General features: G+C 28.7%; 5 protein-coding genes across 5 annotated transcripts; 3 read left to right on the forward strand and 2 right to left on the reverse strand.

Annotated features, from left to right (window-relative positions):
• Nucleotides 1-2,644: 2,644 nt before the first annotated feature.
• On the forward strand, nt 2,645-6,157 carry LOC124911300 (COP1-interacting protein 7). Its single transcript, XM_047451765.1, has 8 exons — nt 2,645-2,902; nt 2,984-3,163; nt 3,232-3,362; nt 3,448-3,500; nt 3,587-3,645; nt 3,729-3,881; nt 3,979-5,743; nt 5,809-6,157. Exons 1-8 carry the CDS (start codon nt 2,844-2,846, stop codon nt 5,968-5,970), a joined length of 2,562 nt encoding a protein of 853 aa, XP_047307721.1. The 5' UTR covers nt 2,645-2,843; the 3' UTR covers nt 5,971-6,157.
• A 6-nt stretch (nt 6,158-6,163) lies between these two features.
• LOC124911716 lies at nt 6,164-7,618 on the reverse strand. The gene is made up of 2 exons (XM_047452226.1): nt 7,212-7,618; nt 6,164-6,873 (listed from the first exon to the last, which is right to left on the reverse strand). The coding sequence occupies exons 1-2, from the start codon at nt 7,616-7,618 to the stop codon at nt 6,297-6,299; spliced, it is 984 nt and encodes a 327-aa protein (XP_047308182.1). The 3' UTR covers nt 6,164-6,296.
• A 2,006-nt stretch (nt 7,619-9,624) lies between these two features.
• Nucleotides 9,625-11,584, reverse strand: LOC124911301 (polyphenol oxidase, chloroplastic-like). Its single transcript, XM_047451766.1, has one exon. The coding sequence runs from the start codon at nt 11,494-11,496 to the stop codon at nt 9,733-9,735; it is 1,764 nt and encodes a 587-aa protein (XP_047307722.1). The 5' UTR covers nt 11,497-11,584; the 3' UTR covers nt 9,625-9,732.
• A 1,632-nt stretch (nt 11,585-13,216) lies between these two features.
• Nucleotides 13,217-25,068, forward strand: LOC124911720. The gene is made up of 5 exons (XM_047452228.1): nt 13,217-13,241; nt 23,604-23,733; nt 23,817-23,940; nt 24,518-24,720; nt 24,816-25,068. Exons 1-5 carry the CDS (start codon nt 13,217-13,219, stop codon nt 25,066-25,068), a joined length of 735 nt encoding a protein of 244 aa, XP_047308184.1.
• LOC124912101 (bifunctional epoxide hydrolase 2-like) lies at nt 23,593-26,916 on the forward strand. The gene is made up of 7 exons (XM_047452659.1): nt 23,593-23,733; nt 23,817-23,940; nt 24,518-24,720; nt 24,816-25,834; nt 25,915-26,082; nt 26,157-26,395; nt 26,484-26,916. The coding sequence occupies exons 4-7, from the start codon at nt 25,544-25,546 to the stop codon at nt 26,728-26,730; spliced, it is 945 nt and encodes a 314-aa protein (XP_047308615.1). The 5' UTR covers nt 23,593-23,733; nt 23,817-23,940; nt 24,518-24,720; nt 24,816-25,543; the 3' UTR covers nt 26,731-26,916.
• Nucleotides 26,917-27,079: the final 163 nt, after the last annotated feature.

Raw genomic sequence — 27,079 nt, forward strand, 5'->3', positions numbered from 1 at the left:
GAACCATGTGATGAACTCTGTCTTAATGCAAACTTGGCATAAAAAATTTGAATTTTATTTTTTGAAAAGGTAAAACCATTAAGATCTGATATTGATGATCTCTGCATCATAAATTAAACACTCACGAGGAGGATGTGTAACATTGAACAAGCAATCTTTTCCCATCTTTTTTGATCATTATCTTTGTACTTGCCTTTCATGACAAGCAAAGAAAGTGTAACATTTAATTTATTTTACTTGTACTTTTCAGTCCCACATGATCATATGCCACATCCACACCATAATTTACAATCTCAAAATTGATCCAAAATAAACACCATATTTAAGTTTATTTATGACAGGTTTTTCACCAATGTGGAATGTTTGACAGAAAATCTAATATAATGTATCCTCTTATTTGGCAGCATGGTTGAATGTTGGACTTTTCTTCCCAACTTCCAAAATGTTTTTAATTTAGGTTCATTTATTTGTAAAATATGTAAGTCCAATTTGAAAAGGCTTATATTCAGGATTTATATTTTTTTTTATAATTTTATTAAGATATTAATTTAGATGAAATAATGTTCTTAAATATATTTTAACTATGTATATATATATATATATTATTAAATTTAATAATATTTATCTGATCAAACTTAACTTTACTTTAGCTCTAAATGTTTCTAAAATATTATCGTATCCCCAAGTATTCAATTTCTCCTCCGCATAGAAAATTAATAACAAAAATATATCATTTGAAAAAAAAATATCACAACCATAATTAATGTGGGGTATTATAAGAAAACATTAATAAATTTTCAAATTGAGAGTTACAAATTTAGAAACAAATCAAAAACAGAAAATGAAAGTTCATAGAAAATTAAATATTCACAAAAACATTAAATAATATTTTAATATCTTAATTTAGATAAAATAAGGTTTTAATATATATATATATATATATATAATTTTAATTTATTTTAAAATTATTTTTTTAATATCTTAATTTAGATGAAATAATGTTTCAAAATATATTTTAATTATATATATATATATATATATATATTAACAAATTTAATAATATTTGTTCGTTAAACTCAATTTTATTTCAGTTTCATGTGTTTCCAACCCTGTAAATTTATCATAGGTTGTTACAATTATGTTTGATTTCATCCTATCGCATCACCAAGTGTTCAATTACTCCTCGACATCGAAAACTAATAACAAAAACGAGGAATGATAAACTCAACGAAAAAATTAACGAAAGTAAGTCCACGAATCCGACGTGGCCTGCTAGGTTGTCCCCACGTTCCGAAAACGCTCATTTCGGGTATCGAAATGCTTATTTCGGGTCTCGAAATGCTTATTTCGGATCCTGAAAATGCTTATTTCGAGACATTTTTAATTTTTCTCCCTTCTACCCACGTGTGTTTCAGGACCTGAAATGAGTGTTTCGAGACATTTTTAAAATTATCTCTCTTATCTAAATGGCATGCCACGTTTTATGGACTTGCTTTTTCTAATTTTTTAGTTGAGTTTGTCATTTTTCAACAAAAACATCTCATTTAAAGAAGGAAGAAAAAAAATATCACAACCATAATTAATGTGGGTTATTATAGGAAAGCATTAATAAAGTTCCAAATAGAGACTTAGAAATTAAGAAACAAATAAAAAAAGAAATTGAAAGTTCATAGAAAATTAAACATTGACAAAAACATTAAAGTCCCCCAAACACATAAAATACCTTTAAATCTATTTTTAAATTTACCAATATTTTGATAAATTAAGGATAAAGATGTTTCTAGGTAGGTAATGACTCATCTAGCTAGGGGTGAGCAAATGGGTAAAACCAATTCATTTTGTCCGATCCGTAATAAATCCAAATTAAGTTTATCCAATCCGTAATCCAAAGCATTTTACTAATTAATACGGATCGGATACGGATTGGATTGAAAATTGTTTGGATAATCCAAACTAAAAAATATTTATATATATCAGCTTGAAATTAGTCAATAATTTTTTTTTAATTTTTTTTTTTTAAATTTTTAAATTTTTTTTAAAAAAAAAAATCGAATTTTTTATTATTATTAAATTTGAATCTGAAAAAAACAATAAAAATAATAATACTAATAATAAAATAAAAATAAAAATAAATATCGTTGTCAAGTGATGATAAATAAAATATATATTATATTGAGATTAAATTTAATTTAAAAAAAATTAATTAAATTTTTTATTTTTATTTAGATAGTTTGGATAATCATCATTAGGTGAGATTTGATGCATTACCCTTCACATAGACTTTATTTATTTATTTGTTTTTGCTGTTAATCAATAATCACCATATTTAATTAAAATTTAATAATAGTGGTGGAAACATGAATAGTAATTAAATAATAATTATGATCCATAATTAATCAGATAATATTTTTGATGAAGAATTATTATAAACCAAGCAAGTAGACACCGACGCCTCAACCAACCCATAATTGAATCTGGCCCACTTCCTATTTCCTTCCATAAAAAGACAACCTTGGCGGGCTGGGGAATGAGATTCTCTGTTAAAGGTTTAAGATTTATGATTTGATTAATCAGAAAATTAGGGTAAAACTTAGATGTTAATGATGATGAATTGATGATGATCATTACCCTACTTTACCTTTTTTGTTTTGGAAATGGGAAGAAGGAAGGATAGATCCATTTTTTGTAAAAAATTCTCCGTAAAAATGGACACATCACTCTCTGGCATGTGCTATCGCTGGCTCTAGCTCATTTACAGTTCATCGCTAGTTTCTTTCCTTAATACGCCACGCCCAAATACCCTTTAGCTTTCTCTCTCTCTGTGTTTGTGTGTGTTTTTGACCATGGATCCTGAAGCTCTTCTCGAGCATGCTGTGTTTCAGCTAACCCCAACAAGAACAAGGTATGTTTTATCGTTTTACCGATACAGATTTGTGAAATACTGACTGATAATTGATGGGTTTTTGCTGAAATGTGATAATAGATGCGATCTTGTGATCTTCAATGGAGGGATTAGTGAAAAAATTGCATCTGGGCTTGTTGGACCCTTTGTTTCGCATTTGAAATATGCGAAAGATCAGCTACCGAAGGGTGGGTATTCGATTCGTCTTACGCCGCCGACTAATGTTGATGCTTCTTGGTTCACTAAATCCACTTTTCAGAGGTGAATATTTCCTTCTGTTCTTAATTGGCCGCAGATCTTCTGTTCTTATACTTGTATATACATGGCAGATTTGTGAGGTTTGTTAGCACGCCTGAAGTTCTTGAGAGATTTGTGGGTCTTGAGAAAGAAATATTACAGATTGAGAGTTCGGCGGTTCAATCTAAATCCATTGAAAATGGGATTAACCATGAAGTAGAAGGTAATTCATTAGTTAGAATGTTAATGGAAATCATTGATTTTGTGATTATTACTCATTCAAATGGAAACTTGGCGATGTTTTTCAGGAAATTTATCAACTGTTAATGGGTTTTCCAAGCATTCTCCTAATGCTTCAAAGGTAATCAATCAATCATGTCTTCATAAATTGATCGTTGCTCTGGTTTTCCTTATGTTTGATTATCTTTCTTGTGTTGTTTTGTTTAGGTTAAGAATGAGACTGAAGGAACTGATGGTGCTGTTGTTGGACAAGAAGAGAATTCCAAGTACATTCATCTTCATCATCTTACCCTTTTATTTATTTTTCGTTTTTCCCTAGATCAAATTTAAACTAATTTCTCTATTTAAGGATTCGTCTTCAACGTCTAATGGAGACCCGGAAAGCCTTACTTCGAAAGGAGCAAGCCATGGCTTACGCTCGAGCCCTTGCTGCTGGATTTGAATTAGAGAACATCGACGATCTTCTCTATTTCGCAGATGCATTTGGAGCTTCACGTTTAAGGTACAAATCAATCAACCTTTTGTTTGTTTCTTTTTTTGAAAACTGTCAATGCATTATATATAATATATTTTTCTGAAATCTGCATAACAATATGCAGGGATGCTTGTACGGAATTCAAGGATTTATGTAAGAAGAAACATGGGGATGGGCTATGGATGGATGAATTAGCTGCAATGCAAGCAGCATATGCTCAACTTGAACAGCCCTATATGGTCACACCAGGAATTGTTCTTACCTCCGATGGTAATAATGGTTTGGATCAATCGACTGACTCGATTTCAAGTTCAGAAAACAATACAAATGGGACTGCTGCACCAGATCAGATTCCAGCTACAACAAACACAAACGTTCAAATGCAAATGCCATGGCCGAATCAAATCCCTCCTTATATGTTCAATTTTCAAAAACAAATGCAGAATATGTCTCCTTATCAAGCATACCCTTTTCCGGGTATGCCTCCTTATTACAATATGGGTTGGCCTCCTAATATGGATGAACATCACAGAACATCTTCCAAGAAGAAGAAGAAGAAGTCGCCAAACAGGGAAGCTGATGATGAAGAAGAAGAAGAGCTCACTGAATCTGAACAGGAGAGTGAGTCAGATACTAGGCGATCGCAATCGAACAAGAAGAAACAACAGAAGTCTTCTAAGACTGTTGTTATTAAGAATATCAATTATATCACTTCGGATAAAAGAAATGGAGAAGAAGATGGAAGTTCCGATGATGAAGACGATGATTCGGTTGAAGATGAGATGGATGAAGATTCGCTCAAGCAAGTGCATGACATAATAGGATCAATCCAGAAGCATCATCAGAAATCAAATTCAAACAAGAAGAAGAGGAGTGGGCAAAAGGGTTCGTCTCGTCAGGAAGTCGAGAACAATGACGGTTCTGACAAGGCGATCAAGGAAGTAAAAGGGAATGATAATTGGGAGAATTTTCAGAACCTTCTAATGAGAGATGACGATCCACCATCAGATATGGTTGAAAATCATCAATCTGTTCAAAATGATTTTGAATCTGGAAATTCCCGTTCTTTTGATCTGGCCTCTGAAAAGCTCAACACTAAACGGAATTTCGGAATGGATTCTTTTGATGTGTCAGAAAGGAACGTAGTTAATGAAGGTAGAGGAATGGAAGATTTTGCAAACGGTGAAAACTTCCGTCCTATACGGCTATCTGGCGACGATTCCATGCTTTTATCGCAAAGGGTATCGGGATCAGGAAATATTACTCGAGAAGGATATATTCCCGAGTCTTCAACTATCAAACATGGAAAAGCGGAAGATTGGTTCGTGGCAAATCATTCGGGAACATATGAGACGAACGGAATTTCCACCGGGAATATGTTCGAAGGAAATTTCCCTTCGCAAACCGCCGCCAACATGGAAAAAGTCGAAAAAGTGGTCCCCATTGACGATTCTTTCATGGTAACGACTCGTACTTCTGTCGACGATCATTTTGACTCGCAATGGAAAACAGACATAAGCATGGTTTCTGGCATCCTTAATAGTTCCCAAACCGAGGTTCCAAACAAGCTCGATAACCGTAATAGCCTTGAACCCGACGATCTCTGCGCTGTTTTCGCTAGGGATTCGGCTATCGGAGAGTCTTGGTCTTCTGAAATGGACTATGGTGTCGAGATTTCTTTCGTCGAACCCATTCAAAAGCCTGCAATAGTTGAAACGATTGTTCCTGTTCAAGTGGAAGCTCCAGAAAATGGTAACAGCCCCATTCCTAAGAAACAAACAAGGACTAAAACCTCGCCGGTTTCAAAGATTAAATCTGACTTTTTATCGAGAAACAAGACCCCGGTTGCTGTGCGAAAGCCCATCACCCCAAAGAGCAAACTGGAAAAGGTATTATATTTTTGAATTCAAATGACTAATTTCAGTTTTCAAATGCGATTTTATCTTCGTTGCAGGAAGAGGAGGCCCGGAAGAGGATGGAAGAGCAGATGATCGAACGACAGAAGAGGATTGCCGAAAGAACTGCAGCCAGTGGAGCAGCTAAGAAATTACCGCTAGTAGGAAGTAAAGTTTCACCCAGCAAGCCGGGGCAGCTTAAGAACACAACCACAAAGTGATCGGTGTCGTTTCAGGTTTCAATTTTGCGCTTAGCTCGTGAAAAAATCAAACATTCTTTTACTTTTACTTTTTACCATGTGTGTTGGATTGCTTGTGAAATATTATATGCCTCTCTTTTTATGTATAGTGTTATTTGAGTTGTATATGATTACACATTGCTGGGAATGAGAGCCTCCTTTTAGTCCATTTTTTGTTCATAGAATCATTAATCTTTCAGAATATGTTATTATTTGTGTATTGTGTAAGACTTTTGAAACTTCAATAAACAAGGCTATTTGTTATTATTCTTATCTTAGTATGAAACAGTTAAGGTTTTTCGAGATATCTATGATACATCCTCATTATCATCGTCGCGATCATCACTGTGATTGGGTGGTGGTGGAGGCCATAGATAGGACTCGAGCGCCATTAAAGCCAAGGCAATTGGTCCTATCGCGAGAACCCCCAGAGCAAACATGATAAGAACTGCCATTAACAAGCATACCAGCCATAGTGTCGTCCATAAGGCCTTCAGATATGCAGACAAACGCGGCATTCCGCGTGACACATGTACCTCTGTTAGCAATGTTGTGAATGCATCTAATGGAAAGACCTCAAAAACAAGTCTTGATATTGGGATGAATATCACATCAGTATAGATCTTTTCGAAAAACCTTAATGGGTTCATGTTGATGTCGTCAGTATAGATCTTTTCGAAAAACCTTAATGGGTTCATGTTGATGTTGTCGATATTGTTGTCTTTGTCGGGTTTGTTTGATTCACGATGCTGCCACCACCTCCAGTACCATAACCAAACCAAAGCCAACATGTTTTCGCCGCCATCATCTCCATTGTTGTCGCCATTTTTCCTTTTATTGCCTCCTCCATTGCCATTGCTATTATTTCCATCAGACATGATTAATCTGGAATTCATTTGGATAATTAGGTTATTATTTCAAATAAAAAAATTGTTACAGAGTTATTTGTATAAAAATACATCAAAAGTTTCAATTTATTTCAAGAACAAATATCTTTTAAATCATATATTATGGTATTTTGGTTATGACAATCAAGGCCCTTAGGGCTTGTTTGATGTACTTTAAACCATTATCCCATCATCAATAATCTATAAGGAAATTATTTAAAAAAATACCTTAAATATTAAGAGTATTTTTATCTTATTATCTAAATAATCCACTCAAACAAGATTTTTTTTTAAAACAAAAACAAAAAACCAAACAAACTCAAGAGAGTGACTTACTGATCAGATCCTGCAGAAACTTGTTTGATTACAACATCCAAAAGCTCATCTTGTTTCCTTTCTTCAGAATCATCTTGATTCGCCATTAGGCTAGCATAAGCTCTGTTGAAAAACTTACCAAATCCAGATGGCGTTTTCAAGAACAAGCTAACTCTGTTTGATAAAACAGATCTAGATAATACCCACTTGCCAGGTTCGGATCCAGATTGTTCATTCATGGAAAAAGTTCCATTCTTTCTTGAGTTCCATGAAGATTGAGCAGAACCCATTGAAACTCCATGGAACCCTGTTCTATGTTGCAGATGCTTACAAGGCCAAGAAGCCAAATGAGATTCTTCTTCCCCATTAAGGAAACCTAGGGCGTGTTTGGAGTTGGGACGAATGATAAGTAATCTGCCCAGAAGCATTAATAACTATAACTGAAGAACAGACAGATCAGATCTATCTATTCTTGATGATGTTAATGGGGTTTCTCAGAAATGAATCATAGTTTAATTAATGTGTTTTCATCATTGGATCTAATTGGTCAACCTTTGTCCACATTAATCACTATTATTAAATGACTTTTCTCCAACCGGGGACTCCTAAACCTTTTTTAGGGGAATTAACATATTACTATAATTTTGTGTGTGAATTATAACCAGAGCCCGGGGCAGGTCTACGGCAGCCAAAAGTCCCAACATATTTATTTTATAGATCTAGGGCAGCCCTTTATAGGTTACTTCCTTAATAGAAAAATATACAGGGCAGATTTTTCCAGCCAAAAAAAACGACATTAATGATAAGTCATCTACCTTTTACATTGATTATTTGTAAATATAAGAATATTGTATACAAAACGCTATTATGATGACGATATGAGATATCTTTTCTGAAAAAATCGGTAGAAACGGTCGGTGTTTTAATTGATATTATTGAGGACGACCGAAACTCGTTAACGCTAGATTTGAAGTTATATTTGTTTGTTGTTGAACATTTTTTACTTATATTTCATTATTGCTCTAAAATTGTTCATCTCGTTGTGTTTGTTTGATTAGAACTTCATAGGTGCACGTTTCTCTTTATACAGTAGAATTTCGATTTCAAATGGAATCGAACTCGTGACATTTTGATCTCTCAAGCCGACTCTTACCACTGGACTACATTGGTAAAGTAATATATATTTTTATTTATATAATACATCAGGAATACATTTCATCCCAGACTAATTTTCAAACACAATAATAAGTCATATTTTTTTGAAAAATGCCTCCAAAATTGATTGTTTCTTTCCTCCACAAAATATATCTGATCCTTAATTTTGTGTAAAACATGCACCACTTATGGAATATTTTAATCATGTTGTACTATATAATTTTGTATAGTGACAATAGTTTGAAAAACTAATTCTCTTGAGGACTCTTGTGGTATAGTGACAATATCATCTACTCGTCAAATGATTTTTTTTTTTTTTTTGTCTCAAAGGTATTCATTTATCGAGGTACTACTATATTTTTTCATGTACGGAGTGTAATTTATATTGGTTTATTTTATTTTTTAAAAATCTTGTTTGATATTTAAGATAAATTATTAAAATGTATAATCAGAATATATTTAAAAAAAAAAAAATCTGAAATAACTCTAATATAAAGTCAGCTTTAATTGGTTACCATGGTCCGTGAGAATAGTAATTTTTGTGCTATTTTTAATAATATTTTATTAGTTGTAAAGAAACAAACAAAAATATCATAGTCTATGGGGGACCAACCCTATCTAATTAGTAGCCACCCAAATAAATGGGAAAAAATAATTATTTGACTTTAATAATCACTCATTAAAAGAAGATTTTGATATAAGGTAAGTTTGATTCAATTTATTTGCTTAGTTTATTATACTCAATTTATTTGCTCAAATTTATTCGTTAAAGGAGGGAGTAAATAAAAAGTTGTTTTAAACTCAAAATATATTTGATTATAATTGTTTGCATTAATTTTTTACGCAAACACGTCAAGATATAACGACAATTTTGTGAAGTGTTTTAGGACCAAAATGACTATCACACCCTCATCATTTTGGACGTCCAAATCCTCTAGCAAATATGTAATACCAAGCATAAAACATGTCATTATCTTCGTATTAAATAACATATTATTTTGTACTAAATTATTTGGATCAAACAAACTCGGGTCATCAAAAATTGACACATTATCAAAGAAACTTTAAATGTCTTCTTTAATATATGTTGAAATGTAATTGCCTCTTTTAAATGAGAAAAGATACATTGAATGTATAATATTCTTATTTAATAAAATTAAGATAATATTTTAATTATTTTGTTGAAAAGTAATTGTCCTTTAGATTTTTTCAATTGGGTTGAATTTGTTAGTTCAATCTTTGAAATATCCATACAATTTCTTAATTCTTTTGAAACTATTAATATTAATTTCAAAATAAAAGGATAAAAACATCAATTTACCCAACCCAATGAAATGGGGGTTATTCTTTAAAATATTATACTTTAATAATAATAAAATTCATTCAATCATTCAAAGACAATTTTAATACTAGCTATAGTGACAGTTGTAGTGACGCGTTTTGGTACTATAGTGACTAAAACACTATCATCATCTTCAACATCCAAATCTTCAAGCAAATCCGTAATCCCAAGCCTCAAACATGTTTTTATCTTCATCTTCTTCCCTTCTTTATGCAAATGAGGCACGTTCACGAATGTCCCTGCAAACTCCGCCTTATTCGGCCCGGTAAACGTCGCCCCATCGTCCTCATCGTTCACCAAAACGTCGAATTTCACAAAAGAATCCTTATCAAGTTCAATTCCCTCGATTAACAACACTTCTTCCTCTTCTTCCTTCTCCTTTTTACTCCTCTTCTTTTGCTTCGGCCTAATCACTTTCACCGTCACCGGTTTTTTATCCAACACTATCGGTGTCGTCGCCTCACTTGTTGTTGTTGTGGTTTTGGTTTTGGTCGGTATCTTGATCTCCCTGGATTGAAGAGTTGTAGTTCGTGTCGTAGGCTTCGGCCTGGCACCGAGCCATAGATTAGGCACGGTTTGAAAAGTGTAACCTAGTCTCTTCTCATCCAAGCAATCTCTTACTTTAACCTCAACTAACTGAGCGTTCTCGTCGTAGAACGCGAACGACGTGTTTAACCAATCCGTATCGGTGAAGTTACGTCGACGCCCTCCAAGGGTATTCCACACCGCCCAAAGCCGGTCAATGTTCGAATGGTGAGCCATAAATATAGGGTCCCGACCCGCAGAGTAGAAGTTTCCCATGTTCTCACCATTAGGTTGATTACGGTCCCCTGTCCAACCATGAACTGGTCCGTGAGGAGAATTCTCAATCGAACCACCGCCAGGATCCGCTTCGGATCCTGCCCGATATGGTTCGCCTAGGAATGAGTTGGCCTTTTTACCATTGGATATCATTTGTTTATACATGAGGGCTAGGTTATCGGATATTTGCTCCTCATTGGTAGAAGTTGGATCGGTTCCATCGTAGTTGAAGTTAACCAAAGTGGGAGGTTGATGAAGAGGGTCTCGAAGCGGGTCGTAAAGTGGGGAGTTAGGGTTCGAGTAGATGGCGGGTATTGGCATTCCTGCCGGGTTATCCCAGTTCCAAAATGGCATGGCGAAAGTTGGATCGTCGATAAGTTTTCCCAATATTTTCTCGAAGAAATAGAGGTAATACCTATGCCAAGGAAAGAATAGCCACGAGTTATGAACTTGGAGCTCCAAACCCGGATAATTGACTTGATCATAAGCTCCATCACAATAAGCACAATGAATATTAGCTTGTTGATAGAAGCTACGAGGATCGGTTGATGGAAGAGCCTTCATGAGCCTAACCGCTCTTTCGAACTTCTCGACATACTTCTTATCTACCAAATGAGAAGCCGGCCGGATTCGAAGTCTAGTAGGTGGTGGCAGCTTGAAAGGAACAATCTTGTTTCTAACCGAGGGTGGGCAGCAGTTCACCGGGTTGGCGCCCTCGGGCAGGTCGGCTGCACCGCATTGAGTGAGATCCGGTGCTAGAACTGGATCCGCGAGTGCGGGTTGTGGTAAGTTGGATGCGGTGTATAGACCACCTAGCCCGATTAACACGTCTCTCCTATCTAATTCGCCTGGTTGGTTCATTTTGCATTTCACGTTTAGTTTGTGGTATGAACGGTAATGATTTGTGTGGCTTTGTGGTGTCTTATTCGACGAGGGTAGTCGGAAAGACAAGGATAATGCTACCGTGGTTGATGCTGGCATGGTGGCCGGAAATGTAAAAGATGTCATTGTTTATTTTTCGACAATGTTGTCGATGAAAAATTTAAGGATATTTCATCTGTTTATATAGTGAGTAGGATTTGAGATTAATGTTAGTTGCAAATTTCTAAACAACTATGTATAATGTGGGGAACGGACTTTCAAATCTTTGGACCATGTGTAAAACGTATGGAATATGCCTACTTGCTATAAAAAGAAATGTCTTCAATGTGTATACTTATATTTCAAAGTTAAAAACTCATTTTCATAACATAATTTTTGAAAATAACTATTTTCGTGACATTTCTATTTTTACTAAAAAACGATTTAAACATAAACTAATGACGGTAAAATTTAATAACCAAAGTTCATTTTGTTTATCTTATTGCCAATTCAAAGTTTGAAATACTCTAGATCAAAGACAAATTCAAAAATTCGAGTTTCAGTATGCTGAAAAAATTTTGGGATGAGCTTAAAAAATTAACAAGAAAATTATAATAAAACGAGAGAGTATAAAAGTAAGAGTAATGATATATACAACACCCTTATACAACACCTTCACATAACACCTATCTCATTTTAAAAAAAACATAAAATATTTTTCTCTCATATATTTTTTTTAAGATATGTTTTCTCTTTCTTTCCAAATGAGATAGGTGCTGTTTGAAGGTGATGTATGTATCATTACTCTAAAAATAAATTATCTTTTTTCAAAAAAAAAATATATAAAAATTAATGAATTAAATTTAAAAAATATAAAAAAAAAATATAAAGAAATGTCACCTTTGTACCATAAAATATATATATATATATATATATATATATATATATTATTTTTTATTTTTGGAGTAAGTCATAGATTAGAATATACTCCGGACAAAGTTTATCTTTTTATATTTTATGTGATAATGAATATATAATTAATAAACACACAAAAAAAAATGATTTAGTTTAATTAGTTAAATCAAATTTATAATAATTTTATGTTCAAATTTTGATAGAGAATATTTTTAATTACATATATATACTAACCGTTCACGTATTAAGGTAACATAACCTTTTTTTTATTATAATGAATTTTTTGTCATAGTAAAATCCCAAAAAAACTTCTAACTTAAAAAAATAAACAATAAAAAGGTGTATAGTAAAGTGAAAGAAAAAGAAGGATTAGTGAATAAATCACATATTATTTATAGAAACAAAACATTGTGATCAATTAATATTGTGGTCCATGGCATTGAATTATTGATTTTTGGATCTATGTTTTCAAACAAACAAAAGACTTTACGGAATAATGGAGACTATTCAATGGTATTCAAATTAACATATAGTCCTCAATTTCAAAAATATCAAGGAATTTATAGGTCATGTTTGTATTTCATTATCATTTACATAATTTAAGGATTAAATGAAACATTGGGTTAAGTAACTTTTGAATATCTCCTAATACTTTAATTAGGTCCCATTTAATTTATCATTATTATTATTATTTCATTTTTCCTTCACAGTACTTTGTAAAAATTGTGAGATGTCACCAACAAATGAACCTATTTAGAAATGTAAATTTTCTTAAATGAACTCTAATAACCTATAGTTAAAGGCAAACTAAAATGACCTCTAGACTACCAAATTAATTTCAGGTGAACTTTCTCATTCTCATACACCTTATTTGTAAAATTTGAATTGTTTTTAAATATTATCAGGTGGGAAAGAATTATTTAATTAAATAACCCTTATCATGAAATTGGAAATGGGTGGAGGAGGATCTAGTGCAAGTAAAACGTGGGTTGATACAACTTTTTTATTTGGGACCATTTATCTATATAGAATTGCGTGTGGGATTAAAACGAAAACTAAGAAATCGAGAAATAATTTTTATATTTATGTAATAATCGGTAGAAACAAGTTTAACTGAAAAATTATTTTTTAATTTATAAATTTTATTTTTAATTTATAAGTTTCAGTTGATATATATAATAATTTTATATTTAGTATATTGTTTATATTTTATTTTATTATTTTTATCAATATTAAATTTTTTAAAACCAAAAAAAGGTCAAACTAGTTAAAATAAAAAAAAATTATAATAAAAATTCATGACATTTTTAAAATATATAATATTTTTATAAAGATTTTAGAAGACGTTTAGGAATTTGAACACTATTTGATTTTTTTTTATATGAAACTAAATAATTTGTTATATAATTTTGTTTAATAAAATTATTATCAAAATTCAATTATATATATATTTTTTTAATTAAAATAAGGTCTATATACTAAATAAATATTTAATAAAAAAAAGTTAATAATAACAATAATACTTTATTATAAATTAATTAAATTTTAAGGATAACTTGTAACAACATATAAATTTATAGTTTATATTTTATTATTAACATATGATCTAAAATTATCAATATTTATATATCTAGAAAAATATTATGATTTAAAAATTAATTAAAAAAAATAATAAACATAATGACTTTTTGTTGAATTGAATATTAAGTAACATTATAATATTTAGATGGTGAATAAAATAATATTCTTATATTAAAAATAAAATATAAAAAAAATATTTTAATTATTAAAACTTAATTAAAACAAAAATAAATTCAAAATGAAACAAAGTCCTCAAACTAATAAAAAAAAACTTTCAAACAAACTCTAGTAAAGACTAAATCTAATAAAATAACATTTTTTTTTTAGAGAGCTACCTATCAGAAGTGAGTGTTTCCAAACTATAGTCATAATTGAATGTGGAATTAGGTAAGTTACCGTTTCCAAACAAACTAATATATATTGTACTTTTAAACACGATTATTTTCACGGTCAGTAAAAGGGAAATACCATCAAATTTCCGGTGGGGTTGGCCAAACTTCGATCTAAATACCTATCGAAATATGTTTGCGGTGTATTGATTAATACCCACCGAAATGTTTTTGGTGTTTAATTATTAATACTTATCGAAATGTTTTAGGTGTGTATAGATTAATACCGTGAGGATTAAATTTACATCTAATAAGTTGTACAAAAAGATATTTAATTATAACATTTAATGTGATAATTTTTTTCAATAAAGACGACGATGATATTGACGAAGATAGATTAACATTAAATGTTGATATCATGACTACTTTAATGTGTGACATGGATAGAGATTGATTGACAAAGAAATAACATGCGGTCAATTAATATCAATCCACAAGCACAAGCCCTTGATTTAATGCACTAGGTAAATGCAGCAGCGAGAAAGTGGAAGAAGATATGCAGGGGAATGGAGGTAAAATAAATACAAGATTGGAGGAAGATTTTAGAGAAAAAAAACTAATTAAAATAAAACATATACCTACAAACCGTCTTATAAATTAATTAAATATTATATTGATTTAGTCAAATATATAAATTATATATATATATATATATAGATCATAACATATAAATTGTATATATTTTTTTGTTTTGTATATATATAATGAATTAGTTAAATAATATATAAATTATTTAATTTATAATTATTAATTATAATATTAGTTATACAATATAAGTAGCAGAAATAATTAATTATACTTATTATAAATTTATATACAAATATATAAATATATATAATTAATATTTGTTTTTGGAGTTAAAGAAAAATTAGTATGACACCCGCTTAAACTTAATCTACAGATGAAATTGAAACTTTTTTCTCTCCGACCCTTACCACTAAATTAGGGAAGTTAAATATAATTAATATATACATACTGATTAAATTAAAACTAATCTTTTAATATTCTAATAGAGATTGAAATATTTTTTATCTTTATTGATAAGTTAATAAAGACTGAAATTATTTTTTTGTCTTTATTGAATAAAAAATTTAATCTCTTTTAACGGTGTTATTCTATACTGAAAAAAAATTGATCCCTATTAACATGTTAAAAGCATCATACTCATACTCAAATTCAAACATAAACTCAAACTATATTTTTCCTCCATTCTCAAACTCAAAATGAGTTTTCACCGATTTTCCCTCCCTCGTCTCAAAAGTTTTTTTTTCTAATTCAACCTTAAACTTAATTTAAGTATATATTTTATAGATTAAACTTATTTATATAATTTATTATTTTAATTTATTTATATAATTTAATTCATTTATATAATATTTTTATATAAAATAAATTTATAATAATGTTTAAAATTAATAATAATGTTATAAAAATTATAATAATGTTGAAAAGAATTATAATAATCTTCAAAAAAAAAATTATAATAATGTTAAAAAATTATATTTTTGTTTTGTATCTTAATTTTTTAATTTTTAATGAAATTTTATAATTAATTATAATCAAATTTAAAATAATGAGGTGATATTAAAATATTGTGGTGTAATTTATAGAATTGTAAAACATATGGGTTAATGTAAAAAAATTATAAAAGTTGATGTAAGGAAGAATGTTATAAAAATATTCTTTTGGATTTAAGAATAAATTTTTAGTCGAAAAAAATTATTGTTTGATGTGTAATTTATATTAAAAATAAGTTTAAAAATTGATTTTTCGGGTTAGAGATAGTCTAATACAAATTTACAATTTTTTTGTCTAAATTAAGGACAGGGTTATTAGAGATCGTAATGTTTTTTTCTCTATTGACGCTTAATAGTCACTATTTTTTTTAAATGGATTTACTAGAGACTGATTAATCCGTCACTATATTTAATCAATGTAAACTCAATTTTTACTACTAAATTTATAAGTCTCTTCTAATTATGAACAAATAATTAATGCTTCCATATGAAAACAATGTAAAGCTTTGAAATAAATTGTCGGTTGTCAAATTTGATAGTTATAATTTAAATATATTAAAGATTAATATTCCAAAAAAAAAAGATTAATTATATTGACCAACAGCTAGAGCAAAGAGATTTACATTCCCTTCTAGATAGACGTGGACCGGTTGGTTTATCAAAATTTGTTATGAACATCAAATTTTTGGTTGGTACATATTATTTAAATTTGAGTCCCTAATCTTTTTCAAGAAATACATTGTGAGCTGAGCCTCAAATTTGTATGGAGGAAAAAATAAATTTGTTAAAATTAGAAGGAAAATAAATATAACGAGTTAAACTTTAAATCTGTTCGGAGAAGAAATTAATATATTAAAATGTGTGAATCTAATTTTGAAAAATAAAAATCAGATCTTAGTTTTAATAATTTATTATTTATTTACTTACATGTATTATATATATATATATATATATTAATTTATAGATATTATTTTAGTATTTATACCAATATACTGAAATTTTGAAAATTCATATTAATATCTTACCGATAAATTTCGGTATCGATACTATACCTTACTCAAAAAATTAATATTTTCGATATTTTTTTATTACTGTATTTTTAATTTATCGAAATATCGGTAATTTTTCAATTCCTAGTTATTCTATTGAGAATTAAGACCTCACAAACTCATTAAAATCATTTAAGTGGTAAAATGATTTTTAAGAAAATAAGTCAAATGTTAAATTAAAAATAAATAATTAAAATCTAGACCTTAGGAATACATGGACTAACACCTTTGTTTTTGATAATTTTTAACGCATTTGAATTTCAATTAGTAGTTAGTACTCCATTGGTTTTGTTTTATTGATCTTATTGATTTGTGTTATTTTGACATATTATATTATATGTTTTGGAATTTTGTTTTTATGTAAAATAAGTCTTTACACTTTTTTCATAAAAATATATATATTTTTATTTTAAATATATAATTACTGAATAGTACTCATAAAATAACTTTTATGACACATGTTAACTAATTAGTGAAAGGATCATGAAAATAGTTTTAACTCACACAATATCTTAATTAAAAATATCAATAATTATAATTTTTTAGAGTAATAATAGGGGGAGCGAAACATTTGCAGCGAATGGGGCAGCGAAGGACGTGGATTGCTGAATAGACAAGCTGACTCAATATATATTTATTTTTCTCTTTATTTTCATTAATAATTTTTTCTCACTTCTCACTATTTACCTTTTCTCTCTATATTAATTAAGACTTATTCAATAAAAAATCGATTATTATTATTAAAAAATATTTAATAATTATTCTGTTTAATTTTTATTATCATAAATATGTTTTTTTTAATTAGTGTACATATGCGATTATTATACACATTTTAATTATTTCTCTTTCAATAATTTATTTTTTATTGAAAAAAATAAAATTTATTTTCAATAATAAAAATTACTCAAATTAAAATAAATAAATAATAAGTAGATGTTATATTTAATTAAAAATATTTAATTGGGTTAATTTACTATTTTATATTAATAAATTACACAATCTAATTAAAGTAAAAAAAAACATGATACAAAATATAAAATAAACGTACCAAAAAAATATGGTCCAAAATGTATTATAACATCTATTTTTATAAAATCAAACAACATAATATAATCGATAAATTGTCTTTAATCATTTCATTGCATTAATAGTTTTCACTAGTCTACAAGATAAATTAGAAACAATATAATTTAGAATAAAAATAATATAATTTAATACTAAAAATAATTGTCTAAAACATAATAAATCAAACCTTTTTTTTCCGAGCCTTTGTAATTGATTTCTTCACAATTTGTTCAATAACATATTGTTTTCTCTGTGGACTACCTGTTTACACTAGATATTATTATTCCTTTAAACTTTTCAACAATTAAGAGTTTAAAAAAAGAATTAATTCATTGAGTAAAATGATTAATAATTTATTATTATTATTAATATATATTCTTAAATTAACAGAGGATATAATTAATTAATTGAATTTTAAAAAAAATATGTTTATGATAATAAAAATTTAAGAGATTAATTATTAAGTGTTTTTTAATAATAAAAATTGATTTTTTTATTGAATGCGTGTTAATTAATATAGGGAGAGAAAAGGTAAATAGTGAGAAGTGAGAGATTAATTATTATTTATTTTAATTTGAGTAATTTTTATTATTGAAAATAAATTTTATTTTTTTCAATAAAAAAAATAAATTATTGAAAGAGAAATAATTAAAATGTGTATAATAATAGCATATGTACACTAATTAAAAAAAACATATTTATGATAATAAAAATTAAAGAGAATAATTATTAAATATTTTTTAATAATAATAATCGATTTTTTATTGAATGAGTCTTAATTAATATAGAGAGAAAAGGTAAGTAGTGAGAAGAGAGAGAAAATTATTAATGAAAATAAAGAGAAAAATAAATATATATTGAGTCAGCTTGTCTAGTTAGCACTCCACGTCCTTCGCTGCCCCATTCGCTGCAAATATTTCGCTCCCCCTATCATTACTCAATTTTTTATACCAATCAATATCACTCTTGATTTGGATTCTTGAAAAAATAAATCTCACTTTTATGATATATAAAACCTTTTATTTTTCTTTTTTAAAATGTTCTATATGAACATAATCCACAATAATAAATGAAAATTTTATTTTATTTTAAAAAGTTCATGCAATATATATAAATGATAGTGTTTAAGTATAACAATAAAAACATAAGTGTTATTTTGTCACTAAACTCATCGAGATCAAGCATTGAATAGCAACAATGGAAACAAAACTAAAAAATGTTCACCAACGAACAAACGTAACATAAAATCAAGTTTAAACGAGTTTGAAGATTTTCAAGAAAAATTAATGAGTTCATCGACTTTTTCACAAGATTTTCAAAAATATTTTATCAATCATAATAATAATAATAATAATAATAATAATAATAATAATAATAATAATAATAATAACATCGCGGAACAAAAAATAAAAATTATTTAAAAAAACTAATAAAATATAAAATAGAGTAAGAAAGAAAGGTTCACATTTTTTAAATTATATATATATATATATTGTGGACCATCAATAATGCAAACTATTAACTATATATCATATTCATGACAAATCAATGAGACAACTCATTAATTGAATTTGACGTGTGTTTTAGTGTAACAAGTACTTTATTATAGAAAATAATTTATCGTAAAATACCATGATTTGACAAATGTAACTGAATCAAAATAGATGAAAAAGAGATCTAAGAATGCAAATTTTGGTTCAGAACCTTAGAAAAATAAACCGTTCTTAGTGTACATTACCATTTTGAAAACTAAATTAAAAGATTTTTTATTTCAAAAATTGTCTATTTAATATGAAAACGAATAAGAATTAATTAAACATAACGATAAATTATTATAAATAAAATTAAAATATAAACACAATAAAGTGTGGAAGTCTATCGTATATATCATCAAAAGAGTTGGGTAGGGTTGGTTCATTTTTACGGTCATCGTTTTTTAGTCATACCTCGTTTAAACTCAAAGTGCTTTCAGATGAAATTAAGTTCGTGACCGTTTGGTATTTTAAGTTAACTCTTACCACTATGTTAATTATGTTAATTTGGGGAATTTCATTTCTACCATAATAATTAAGAATGCAATATTACAATGGTAGTTCATAGATATAATATAAACTTTAACGATTAAAAAATATATATATATTAAATTATAAATGACTTGTACTACAAAGTTTCTTTCAATAGTACAATTGTACAAGACTAGCTACAATAATAATGCAATAATTTGTACTAAGAGGATAAGGTGCATGCGATGATCACTTTCTCTTTGATGTATAAATATCATTCAAATTAAGAAGGCTAGTATTTATTATAGCTTTAAAGGCTAATAATAATAATATTATTTCCTCAATATATGGTTGAATAATTAGTTTATTCTACTAGTAAGTTTGTTCAGCCCCTTTTCCGTTCCTAATGTTATGAATTGTTTAATATTTGTATTTATTTTTTATTTTTTAGAAAATGTCAATTTAATAAATTGCACAGGAGGAGAATGAAATAGTTGACAAAAACACAATTACTTAGGTTTCTCCTTTTCAATTTGTCTGGTTGGTTCATCTTGCATCAGAAAATGATCGGTACAGGTTAGATTTAAGGTGAACCAACTAGAGAAATTGAATATGAGAAAAGCATGAACAACATTATCTGGTCGATGTCAAAGATGTTTCTTCCGCGGTCGAGGTAAGTAAGTGCATGTATCTTGAATATTATGTTTATTTTTAAATGGTTTTTGTGAAAATCCATTCATTATTTTGTTATTGTCCTATTAGGGCAGTTGTTCACTTGTTGTATGTTTTTTTTAGAAAATAATAAATAATTAATTAGTTAGTTTAAAATGATAATTAGTTTTTAGTAGTTATTAGTTAATTTTGTTAATTACTAACACTTCTATATTGATAATTGTTTAATTAATAAATTCAATAATAATACATTTTCAATTCATTTATTTCTCAAGAAGTTAATTTTCTTTCATTGCAATATACATTGAGTTTGTTTGATTTTGAGTTTTATCTAGGTTTTGGGTAGAGTCATTAATTGATTTATTTTAAAAATATAGTGTTTTCAAATTTAATAACCATTTATCTTTTAAATTTTAAATAGGTGGGGTAAAAAATTAAAGAAAATATATTAATAAAGAATATTTTGGTATATAAAATAAGTGATGGAATAGATAAAGGCTCGAAATTAGGTGTTTTTTAAAATGGGGTTCGGAACTTTGAGTTGTTTTATACCGGCCTCAAATTTTTAAATTTTAACCATTTGAGTCTCTTTTTTCAAATGGATAAAACGTCAGTTATATTCATTTATTTTTGGATTAAAGGAAAACTAACATGACACTGGGCTACTTTGGTGGGGTTCGTTAGATTATTTTAACGTGTTATTTTCGGGTTTCTAATTAGTTTATTACGTTTTCAAATAAAATTATATTTAGAGAAGTCTTGAACATATATTTTAAGAATTGAGTATTATTTTTGGGATTACGCATTCTAATTAATCAAAGTTGGATTTAATGATTAAAACAATGTATAATCTAATAAAAGATTTGAGAAAATTTGAATAGAGATTGATTATTTATTTATTTTTCAAAAAATATTACAACGACATAACTTTATGTACGACCTACAAATTTAGATGTATTTGTATTTTAAATTGAGTATTTTTTTTTTCAAGATATACTCGTTCATAATTAAATAATGCGGTTTGAATGTTTAAAAAAAATGTATAATTAGTGAAATAGTTAGAAAATTTGAAAAAAATTATTGTTATTTTGTTTTTATAAATATAATAAATTAACTAATTCAAAAAAGGAAAATATTAAGTTAAAGTAATAAGACATGACATCATTTGTTTTTATAGTTCAATTTATTTAATAAAAACGATCAAAGTTTGAACCCAAAATAAAAATTAGATCAATGGATAATAGGTAAAATGAAAATAAAAAAATATTGAATTTTAAATAAAAACAAGCTCTCAAGTCCGGTTGTTATCAATGACAACTAAGAACAATAAAAACAATTGTAACAGTCACGGTAATTTGTCTGGTCGTGTTCACGCTTGTAGTGCCCTTTTCTACCTAGTTAGTAAATATATTAAATTTCATTTTATTTATTATTATTATTATTTAAAATATAAGAAGACCTAAATATCTACCCAAAAAAATTCCAAAGAGGATTGTTGTTCTTTGGGACGAAGAAAGATCTGTCTTATTCGATATCTTATTCTATGGCTTGAACTGAAATACAAGTAAGCGAGAAGAATTTCAATTTAGATTTTTCTAAGCTTTAATTATCCCAACCTAATGATATTGAATGATTGACTCATATAATGATTTAAAGTATAAATATAAATCATACATGTTTTAAAGTATAATTTAAGGCCTTTAATAATATTATTTGGGCCTATAGAGGTGGGCTATGCAATAACATAAGAACTAAATACAATTTTTTTAACTGAAATTGTTTGTAGACAACTCAACAAATAAAACCGATCAAAGTTTTGTGAAATTATTCACAATTCAATTAAAACTTTTAATTGATAACTAACCTTTGAAGTATAATAATGATTTATATCAAACAATATAAGAACACCTTATTGTGAAGTTGAACATATAAATCACTCTTACATTTAAACTGTTGTTTAAAATTTATTATTTTGTTTATAATATATATTTAATAATTAATATTTAATTTAACGATTTTATTTAAACTAATAAGGAATGAAGTATTTTGATTTTTTTATTAAGATTAATAAATTTAATTTATATATGGAATTTATTTATAATGATTAAATTTAATGATAATTTAGAATAAAATAAATAAAATAATGATTTTATTTTATTTTTTAAAATATATATAATATATTTTATTACAATAATTACTAAATTATTTATTAAATATATACAAAACTGTAATGATAATTTAGAATAAAATATTTTGATTTTATTAATAATATTAATATATATATATAATTTTATTTAATATTATTATTTAAAAGTTATAAAAATTATATTTATTTATTAGAATAAATTCATAATATTAACAAAATATTATAAAATTTTTAATAAATTGAATATAAAATTTTAACAATAAACTGAAAATTTGATGTGAGATTTTTTTAATTGATCAACTATTTAGTTATATATATATAATTTTTTATTTTTATGTTTTGTTTTTCATTTATTTATTTATTTATTTTTTAATTTGGTTAGAGATTTCATACTCTTTTTTTCAAATCTTATATTTTTAGAGTTTTTTATAATTAAATTTATACCAAATTTAATTTATTTATGTTACATTTTAAATAAATAAATAAAAAATTAATATCATTATTTATAAATGGGACGAAGATAATAAATTAACAAATAAAATGTCGTTTTTGTGTAACTTTAGCCATAAAAAAAGTTGTCGGATTTAAAAAAGATATCCAAAATTCCAATTAACCACAAGACTAATTCGACATTTTTAAGTATATAAACCTCACACAATTCAACATACTGGTAAGAGTCGGTTTAAAAGATCAAAAATTTGATTAGATCTGAAACGCAAGTTAAAAACGAGTAATTTGTCCATTTTATTTATGCTCATTATAGTTTAAAAAATGTGTAATAACTTTATTTTGTTCACAAAAACGTCAACCGTTATCAAACACCACATTAGAGCTACTGGCCGCTCATAGCCAAACGCCAGCTTAAGATGGACGCGCAAGTTAGTTACATATAAACGAGCGGTTTTAGCTTTTACCAGAATCCAGTACCAGCCAGCCTCAGAAGTATATTGACTCCGTTTCATTCATTCCAGCAGCAGTTTTCTGCACTTCATCTTTCTTCTCTTTCAGGATCAAGGCCAAGAGATCACAGCATTTCTCGTCATTCCGGTGAACCTTCATCTTTTTTCTACATTTTTTCTACTTTTCTTTGTGTTTACTCCTAAATCTCCGTATCCTTATTTGTTTTCCAGAATAATGAAAGAATTTTCCAGAATAATGCAAGAATTGGACTCAAGGATCGTCTTACTATTGATGTTTCTCCTTGATCTAGCTGCTTTTGCACTTACAATGGCCGCCGTTCAGACGAAGACTAAAGTGAGTTTTCGTTTTACTTATGATCCTCTACCGCTGCATTGCGATTCTATATCATAGGTTAAATGTGATGGAATTTGATCTGTAGACTGGATCCTTGAATTTGATTTACATGTTTAAGTTGTTTTCAAGCAATTATCGATCGAATATTGGTACACACTACAGAACTTTTTAGTTTTCTATGTTGTAGTATTGTTCATCGATTCCAGTTCATGTGAAAATGTACTCATATGGATGGATGCATCTTAGGTGTTCTCAGAGTAGCTAGGTTAAAGTTGATCAAGTAAGACATGGAAAATCTCATATTATAATTAATGTTGACTAAATCAAATACATTAAACATTCTCATAATCCATGGAAAGATATGCTTCTAGATTCACTGAGCATTCAAAAGATTAGGATCACTTAATTTGTTTGCAGTTTATGATTTATGCCTAATTTGTTTCAAGGACATTGTTAGTACTTTGAGTAAAATCTAAATGCATCATATATGAAGACATATTTCATCACTTACCATAGCCAGGAGTTAAGTCTTCTACATCATCATCATCATCATGTTCCATTTCAATTTTTATGACAGGCAACACTACACCAATCAGTTGATGGCACTATCTATTGTGTGTATAGTTCAAACATTGCGAGTAGATTTGCTGTTGCATCTATGTTTTTACTTTCAGTCAGTCAGACTATAGTAACTGTTGCAACCCAATGCTTATGCTTTGGCAAGATTCTAAGGCCTGGAAATTGGAGGATATCAGCAATAATGTTATTCATCACTTGCTGGTATATATATATATATATATATCATTTGGGTATTAATAAATTATTTGACAAAATTCTTCTTGCAAAAGTATAATCTTCTTTTATTGAAATTGCAGGATATCATTTCTTGTTAGTGAAATGTTCTTGTTCTATGGTTCGGTAAAGGATGCAAGCCTTACAAACTATAGGCATTCGAATAATCTGCCTTGTTTCACGTTAAGCAGTCGAGTGTTTGGAATTGCAGCTCTTCTTATTGTTGTCACTGCCACTGCCTCTCAAACCTATTATGTTAGCTATGTCAAGACCGACGGAAGCAATTCCCTTCCTTCGACGACATCAAACACTAGTATAGGGATGGGAGCTTATTAATGGATTCTTTTGGGTAGTTTCTTCGATTGTACGTATGCATGTCGGGTTAGTTTCTTTTTTCGCTTTGATCATAATGTGGTGTTGGTACATACACATAAACATTTGTTTGAAGAGGAAGTGAATTGATTTTTGAACTGTTGTTTTCCTATGCAATTGAGTTACTTGTTAGAATTTTCTTGTTTTTATTTGAAAACTTTATTTTTTCTTCATATTTAGATGTGATCATATTTAAAAAAAAAGTTTTTATAGTTCAGATTTAGATAATCAAGTGACACTTTAAGAAGGGTGTAAATGTAATATACACACAATCTAGTTACAGTTATAATAATAGAAAAATACAGCCCATTTGAAAGGTACTGAATTTGAGGGTTATGAATTGTTATTTTTATTAATGTGAGATTCTAGTAATCTAGTCAGGTATATGCTAAGTCCAAGTTGAGCAAATCTCTGTTTCAATTCACTCTGAAGAGCAGCCATGGATCAGATACAGCACACTTACGTGAAGGTGAACGGTCTCAACATTCACTTAGCCGAGACTGGATCCTCCTCCTCCGACAAGGTGGTGATATTCCTTCATGGGTTCCCGGAGATTTGGTATTCATGGCGGCACCAGTTGATCGCCGCCGGAAAAGCCGGCTACCGGGCAATTGCGTTGGATTTCAGGGGATATGGGTTGTCCGATGCCCCACCAGAACCTGAGAAGGCAACTTTCAAAGATACTATCAGTGATCTACTCGCCATCCTTGATGCTTTGATTATTCCGAAGGTACAATCAATACTTACCCACTTATCAATCTGAATTAGCTTTTGAGATTTGAACATTTTATCTTATCAATTACATTTCAGGTGTTTCTTGTTGCTAAGGATTGGGGATCAAGAACTGCATACGATTTTACACTTCTTTACCCGGAAAGAGTTTCAGGAATCATCACATTTGGAGCACCATTTGTCCCCCCTGGTCCGGCTCAGTGGGTAATGAAATTACCGGAGGGTGTCTACGTCTCTAGATGGCAGGTAAGTAGAAGACCTAATAAGTTTCATTAATGTTATATGAGTTGCTTAAATAAGAGTCTCTCCTTATGATTTAGGAATCTGGACGAGCTGAAGCAGAGTTTGCTCGTTTTGATGCCAAAACCATTGTGAGAAATGTCTACATTTTGTTCTCAAGAAGTGAAATCCCGATGGCTACTGCTGTTGATCAGGAGATTATGGATCTTGTAGAACCGTCCACTCCTTTGCCAGCTTGGTTCTCTGAACAAGATCTCCAAGTGTATGGTGATTTGTATGAGAAATCAGGATTTCGCACTGCTTTGAAAGTCCCATATAGGTAATTTAGCTAATAAGCGTGTTATCATCTTGTTAATGACCAATAATAATACTAATGACACTATTTCCTCAACTGGATTTATTTGTAGGTCACTGGGAGAAGTCTATGACTTGCCAGATCGAAAAATTGAAACTCCAACATTGCTGATAGTAGGCGAGAAAGATTTCTCATTAAAGTTTCTAGGAATGGAGGAAATCATAAGAAGCGGGAAGGCGAAAACCTTTGTCCCGAATTTGGAGATAAGTTATATTTCGGAAGGAAGCCATTTCACGCAGGAGCAATTCCCGGATAAGGTGAATGAACTTGTTCTTGATTTCTTGAGCAAGCATGATTAATATAATAAGGTTTGTGTTATTGAGTATCAGAATAATGCGTTGTACTAGAAAGGTTGTTCACGACGAATAAATAATATGTAGTGATGACCCAAAAGTTGGTTCGAATAAGATCCATATTAGTGCTTTGAACAAAAACGCTTTGTATGGAAGTTGTGTCATATTGTGTGGTGTCGTCCTATCTCTCTAGTTATAAATAAAAAAAAAAAATATCTTGATTATGATTACAGAGTTTTTAGTTGTTTAGTTATGTGTTAGAATCTAGTCATTGTGGTGGGTGATACATATTTCTACATCTAGATTCTAGGTCCAGCAACTACAGCTATCTCAACTCTACACAGTTGAAGATAAC

The sequence above is a fragment of the Impatiens glandulifera genome, chromosome 8 (assembly GCF_907164915.1).
Source record: "Impatiens glandulifera chromosome 8, dImpGla2.1, whole genome shotgun sequence".
NCBI classification, from domain to species: domain Eukaryota; kingdom Viridiplantae; phylum Streptophyta; class Magnoliopsida; order Ericales; family Balsaminaceae; genus Impatiens; species Impatiens glandulifera.